This window comes from Physella acuta, unplaced genomic scaffold (assembly GCF_028476545.2).
Source record: "Physella acuta isolate Inbredline_101_S28 unplaced genomic scaffold, ASM2847654v3 ptg000315l, whole genome shotgun sequence".
Lineage (NCBI taxonomy): Eukaryota > Metazoa > Mollusca > Gastropoda > Physidae > Physella > Physella acuta.
The window spans coordinates 348,804-355,527 of record NW_026731834.1 but is presented as its reverse complement, the minus strand read 5'-3'; the positions used below and the strand labels follow the sequence as shown (position 1 = coordinate 355,527).

General features: G+C 37.0%; 2 protein-coding genes across 2 annotated transcripts in view; both read left to right on the top strand.

Annotated features, from left to right (window-relative positions):
- Positions 1 to 2,429: 2,429 nt before the first annotated feature.
- Positions 2,430 to 2,933, top strand: LOC131940307 (chymotrypsin-like protease CTRL-1). The gene has a single exon (XM_059298958.1). It carries the CDS (start codon positions 2,430 to 2,432, stop codon positions 2,931 to 2,933), a length of 504 nt encoding a protein of 167 aa, XP_059154941.1.
- A 1,465-nt stretch (positions 2,934 to 4,398) lies between these two features.
- LOC131940317 (DNA mismatch repair protein Msh6) overlaps positions 4,399 to 6,724 on the top strand; it is a 28,904-nt gene continuing 26,578 nt past the window's right edge. Inside the window, exons 1-2 of the mRNA XM_059298968.1 lie at positions 4,399 to 4,688; positions 5,951 to 6,119. Coding sequence (XP_059154951.1) covers positions 4,493 to 4,688; positions 5,951 to 6,119 — 365 coding nt within the window. The 5' untranslated portion in view covers positions 4,399 to 4,492. The remainder of the gene's footprint in view (positions 4,689 to 5,950; positions 6,120 to 6,724) is intronic.

The window sequence follows — 6,724 nt, the reverse complement described above, 5'->3', positions numbered from 1 at the left end:
ATATATTATCTTTTTATTTAATGGACGTATTTTAGTTGTAATAAAAGAACCCAGACTACTAGACAAGCCAGTAACCAGTTTTATAGCCCTTTTTTTGTAATGATAGAAGAGGACGTTGCTTAGTTATAAAGCTGCCGCTCCACACTACGGAAGCATAATCCAACCTAGATTGAATAAAAGCTTCACAAAAAACTAGCCTGCTCCTATAGTCCAGAAAGTTCTTTTTCCTTGCTAGTTAAAAAGTTGTCTTTAATAAGGACATTATTAGAAGATGAATATGATCGGACCAAGTGAGGTTGTGATGTATAACCAATCCTAGGCATTTGTAACTATTAACCTGTTCAATGTTTGTATTGTCTATAGTAATGCGTAAAGAGGTGGATGGAAGACGAAGGCGTTTCTGATGAGTAGTAAAAAACATTGACTTGGTTTTATCGGTGTGAAGTTTCATTTTGTTAAATTTTGTCCAAGTAGCAAGCTGATTGGCACATGTTTGAAGTTTGTAATTGAGCGAGTCAGCACTGTCTGCAAAGACATGTAACGAAGTATCATCAGCGAACATCTAGCACTGACCTGCGTCGATGTGCAAAGCAAGATCATTAATGTATAAAGAAAAAAGTAAAGGACCTAAGATTGAGCCCTGTGAAACCACCCTTATATTAACATATTTCTGTGAAGAGATGGTATTAAGGTGAAACCCTTATACAATATTAAGATAAACTAGACAACCCAGTTTCCACTTCGGAAACGGTCTAACGGTTGCACTATACAACACAAACCAATATCCCATAATACCCATCCCATCCTTTATAGTCTATTAACCCCTTATGAATCCCTGTTCCTTAACTCAAACTTCCACCCAATCCCACCTCTCCCCACTCCCCACACCTCTTATACTCTCCCCTCCCCCCCCCCCCCCACTCACCATCCCCTCTTCATGGCGATGGCATAAGCGGATGTCTCTTAACTTTAAGTGTGGACCTGAATACCTAATTACATCTTATAGGTCAGCCGACCATCCGCAGCCATCTTTTTTTTTAAAGTGAAAGGTTTAATGAGTGTACGAACACAACAACTAGTGTCGGCAGTGTTTCTTCCAGACTTTTTTCTCCGGGGGGGGGGGGGGGGGCACTTAAAATCTTCGGGGGGGGGGCGGTAAACTTTCTTCGGGGGGGGCGGACACTGTTAAAAGTATATATTTTCTATATAAATTATATAAATTTCATTTCGTTCGGGGGGGGGGGGGGGCGGTAAAAAATTTTCGGGGGGGCGGAGCCCCCCCGAAGAGATGCCTGGAAGAAACTCTGAGTGTCGGTTAGGTCATGATTTTCTATTATATATTTATCCAATTTCTCCTTATGCAGGTTTTGTCTTCTAATATCATGTATGTCGGTACTAGAGGTTTGTGTTATGAAGTGAGGTGAGGACAGGGTGGTTGCTTGGATGATTACGTACAAATACAACGACAATCCAATAGAAAATGAGACAGGACGGCGTTGATACATTTCTCATCTTTAATTACATATAATATACACGACTGCATCTTACTACATCGACGACAAACATGATGAAGACTTCTACACCCTCACGCGACAAGAACAAGACTAAGGCTGACTAACTATTAGCCCTAACAACCAAAACATACTCTCCCACGTCATACCCTTCCTTGCATCGTCACATTCAACATCATTTATTAATTCCACATTCGACTACCCTCATACTCGCAAACCCTCAACATCTTTTATTAAAACACTACTCACATACTCTCAAACCCCTTCAATACACCAAATTCAATTCACAAGTTTGTTTGCGCCATTTAAAATAAAATGTGCATAATAGTGCGGGATATTATTAGTACTTTATAAATTTACGTGCGATTTTTGAGAAATCGGAAATAGCGTAAATTAGTACTTCCAGTCAACAGAAATTACTCAAAATTTGACAGAAGGTATAAAGTTAGATAGTTTACTTACTTGTGAAATTTCATTTATCTATCTGAAATAGTACTCAAGTTATAAGCTTTTTAAAAATTCAAAGTAGAAAAAGTACCACTTCCGGTTATCGGAAATCGCTCAAAAGTTGATCAGGATCTACGATTTAGAAATTTCATCAACCTAGTAGTAACGGTACTCAACTTATCGTGTTTACACACAGACACACACACACACACACACACACACAGACATACGGACAAGATTGCAAAATTATGTTTTTCCGTATCAGTGAGGTGTAAAACGTCGAGATTTATAAAAATCTCGATTTTTTTTGCACGATTACAATACTTTCTCTATACTTCGTATATACGAGAAAGTAAAAAGTCAATAAAGCAGCAGTTACTCATACAATATAATACTTGATCTTTCTGTTACAGGTGTTGGTTTGGCTGGTCCTGTTGACTGGGGATCTCGGCGTTCAAGGTATCACCAAGAATGTCTGTACACTGGAAAAAACTTCCATTCACTATGGAAGAATACAAAGCTAAGCTGAAGAGTATCCTCGAAGGTATGAACCACAACAACATCCCTAAACGTGACCCAAACAACAAACTTGAGCAAAGTTCCTTGTGTGGTCAGACTCTAGTTGACCAGTCGCAGACCATTGTTAGGGGCGAGGAAGCTCCGGAGAATGCTTGGCCGTGGTATGTCTTTCTTCTGGCACATGATTCTGGTGAAACTGCGACGTGTGGGGGTTCAATTCTCACCGAGTGGTGGATCCATACAGCCGGGCACTGTATGATTTCACCGAATTCTACTGTCATGGTTTATTTTGGATTAAATGACATGACACAACTAGACACGACAAAACATATAAAAGCTGAGAAACATTTTACAAAATTGTATTCTAAAGATGGGATTCTTTACAATGATATCATGATTCTCAAGCTTGAATCTCCAATAACCTTCTCTGACGCAATCAGGCCGAAGAGGATATGAGCAAGTCTAAAAATTGCTTTAGTTTTGGATATGGGTTAACCGATCCTTGGGGAGAAGGTTCTAAAAAATTGATGCAAATCAAATAAAACTCCATGGATCATAAACTTTGCAGGTTTTTCCTTCGTTATTTTGCTCGCTTTAACCACACAGAATATTTGATTTGATATATATTGTAACAACATCAATTTCATTGTTGTTATTGTGGGTTCTTCAATATACTCACACGAGCAACAGTAGTTGTGAAACTATAACTTTATTTACACTTTATAAACTACAGTGAAATGATGAATCCATAGTAAATCCATAGATAAACAACTAGTATAATTTAGTATAAGTACAGTCACGAATCAAAGTGACGTAGTGACATCCTACATTCACAATCACAGTCCTAGCGCAAGCACCCCGTTCACCTTTCGCTCTACCTTTTATACGGTCCATTCTCTCCCCTTACGTACATGAGCGATCTCACCCAAAAGCATGGGAAAATACATGACGAGTCGCTCAGACAGTCCTTCCGCTAGCCAGGTAATCTACATTCATGCAACTTCATGTAAAACACAATATAATATAAACATACCTAATTATACAGTCTGTGACATATATATATATATATATATATATATATATATATATATATATATATATATATATATATATATATATATATATATATTCCTCAACCTACGGCCTATCCATCTCCTATCAGCAATATACCTCTACTTTTTTAAAAGGAAATTTAACTCCAGTTTTTGATATCCTGGGATTGGGGGGGGGGGGGGGGGCGCCTTTATTAACCTAAAATGAGATACAGATACCGATTTCCCGACAGGCGCGTCATCATTTTTTTTACATTACCGAGCGACTGTCTTTATTTATTTGTGCCACCGTTCTCAACATGCCCTCTCCCTCCCCCCCTCCACCTACGCCTGTATCCTGAGAGTAAAATGCACGGCCGTATTTTGTCTTGTCCGGGGTGGGGGTGGTTCGTGATGAGAGCAGTGGTATTGGATGTTAAGGGGGGGGGGGGGAGGGGGCGCTCAACGGTTTAGGAATATTAGGAAAAAATTTTTAGAATGTTCTTTCTGAGCTGTAATTAGAATTTCACGAATTTTATTTCATTACGACATATTGATAAGTATTATAATAGTAAGAAATAAGAAATAGTAAGAAATAGGCCCTAATAAGTAATAAATAATAGAAATAAAAATAATATGAATTCAATATTTAGTTAGCCTATATATCAGTATTTTAGTAATATTTAAATACAGGCATTTAGATCTAGAATCTAGATCTATCGGTATAAGTATAATTTCCTTGGAGTTAAACATCTGAGTTTATTTTCCGTTTTTTGCGCTTTGCAGGAAAAGTTACCGAAAAGGCGCGCCAAGTTCGGTAACTCACGTCAACAATCTCATTTAAAGAGCCACAACCTTCTCTGTTGACTTGTTTATTTAGATTCTATAGACCTCCCTTTTAATTTTTATCCGTGTTACATAAACAATAGTTTTAAACACAGTCTACAGTCTACACATATTTAAGTATCTGTAACTGGTTAAAAAATGTCTAAGACTCCAAAGGGCAAGCAAGGTAACACCTTGTTCGCCTATTTTCAAAAGACACCAAAATCAGAGAACAAGTCAAGCGAAATTCTGTCACCCAGGCGCTCACCGAATTCCGATAAGAAGAAAAATGTCAGTGGGAGCAACTCAGCCGCATCATCCCCTATTACAGGCAGAACAAAAAACGACGTTCAAGGTAGACTTGTAGATCTAGTACCCTAGTTTCAGATTATTTTATTTAAAGTTAATGATTAAATATTTAAAAACTACTAGGCCTAAGTCTACGACTACTGGTCTAGAATCTAGATCTAGCTAGTCTAACTAAAGTCTAGCTAAGGTTAGGGGTCATCCATAATAATGACATAATTTTGTGACAATGTGTGATGAGGGGGAGGGGGGATCAGATGTTGCGACGTCACACTTTTGCATTATAAAAAGCAATGTTAGAAAATGAATTTTAGACGTTATTTCGCGTTTTAGATAACTGTTTTAATAAATTGTAATAGTTTAGACAAGATTTTGGAAAAATATCGATGTTTAAAAAAAATTCAACAGCAATTTTGAGGGGGGTTGTAGGTTGAGTTGTGACATCATTTTAGGGGGGGGGGGGGTCTGGCTTTTTGTGACGGCTGTGATGGAGGGGAGGGGGGAGGTAAAAATTGACAAAAAAAGCGTGACGTCATTTATGGATGACCCCTTAGAGAACTTAGAGAGGTAGATCTAGAGGCTAGGACTTCAGACAGTGGTGCTTCCTCATTCGAGAACTTGTTGAACAAACGAATTTATTAACTTGTTATTGAATTGTATTACTAAAATCTAGATCAAATCTAGTCTAGGGCCTACTTGTTACTACTTGTACTTGGTAGGCTGCTTAATGGTGTTTTGCAACTCACTAACGATTGAAGGTCTTAGGACCCAGGCCCAGAGATATACTAAATACTACAAATAGGCCTAATAAATAACAATAGCCAAATATTATTAGGGCCTATAGGAATCTAGGCCTACCTATTTAATAACTAGACTAAATGAAATAAAAAATCAGAGAGTTCAGAGATCAATATAAATATAAACTTTTTGGCTTAAGGCTTAAGTAAGTCAAAATAATAAAATGAGGCTGAATTTTTTTTTGTCATTAAGATTTAGCCTAGATTTTAGATCTAGAAAAGATCATTTAAAAAAGAAGCAATATGCTTACCTGTGGTTGTCCTGTTTTCCTACAGTGTAGTTATTAATAACCTAACTTGAACATAATGCCTCGCTTACTTTCATATAAAGTAGCCTAACAAATATTTTAACTTAACAGGCCAATGTGTACAGAAAAAATATTTACTTGGTATCCTAGGAATGATAACTTGACTATTTCCAAGATGATTATACCTCAGTAAAAATAAATGAAAAACAAAGCAATCTGACATTTACAAAGCCTTTCATTCATTGTTTTTCTTTACACCATTTCAGTTTCATCTTTGGGTGACATTGTCTGGGCCAAGCTGGAAGGCTTTCCGTGGTGGCCAAGTCTAGTTTGTAACCACCCAACACAGAAAACACACTCTAAGGGGGGTAAAGTCCCCATGGTTCATGTTCAATTTTTTGATGACCCTCCCTCTAGAGCCTGGATCAAAGCCAGGTTAGTCAGTTGAATCTGGTCTGTTGTGTCTGTTATAACTTATAGGGTAAGGCATTATTAGAAGTTGACTTATTGCAACTTAACTTTAGACTGAATAATAGAAACAGGTCATTTATGCTATTTAAGATATTGCCTAACCGATAATATTTAGTTGGGCTTATTTTGTTTTTCTATTCCTAATGCATTTAAATGCAATGTACCAGTTAATGTAATAGAATTTATTGTGACTTAACTTTAGACTGAATAATAGAAACAGGTTATTTAGGCTATTTAAAATATTGTCTAACTGATAATATTAAATTGGGCTTATTTTGTTTGTCTATTCCTAATGCATTTAAATGCAATGTACCAGTCAATGTAATAGAATTTATTGCGACTTAACTTTAGACTGAATAATAGAAACAGGTTATTTAGGCTATTTAAAATATTGTCTAACCGATAATATTAAATTGGGCTTATTTTGTTTGTCTATTCCTAATGCATTTAAATGCAACGAACCAGGCAATGTAATAGAATTTAAAGTAACAGCCATGTGATAGCTGTATCTTACAGATTGCTGACTCAAACGTCACAGGGAGGATAGGTTAGGTTTGCCTGTCGCCCCT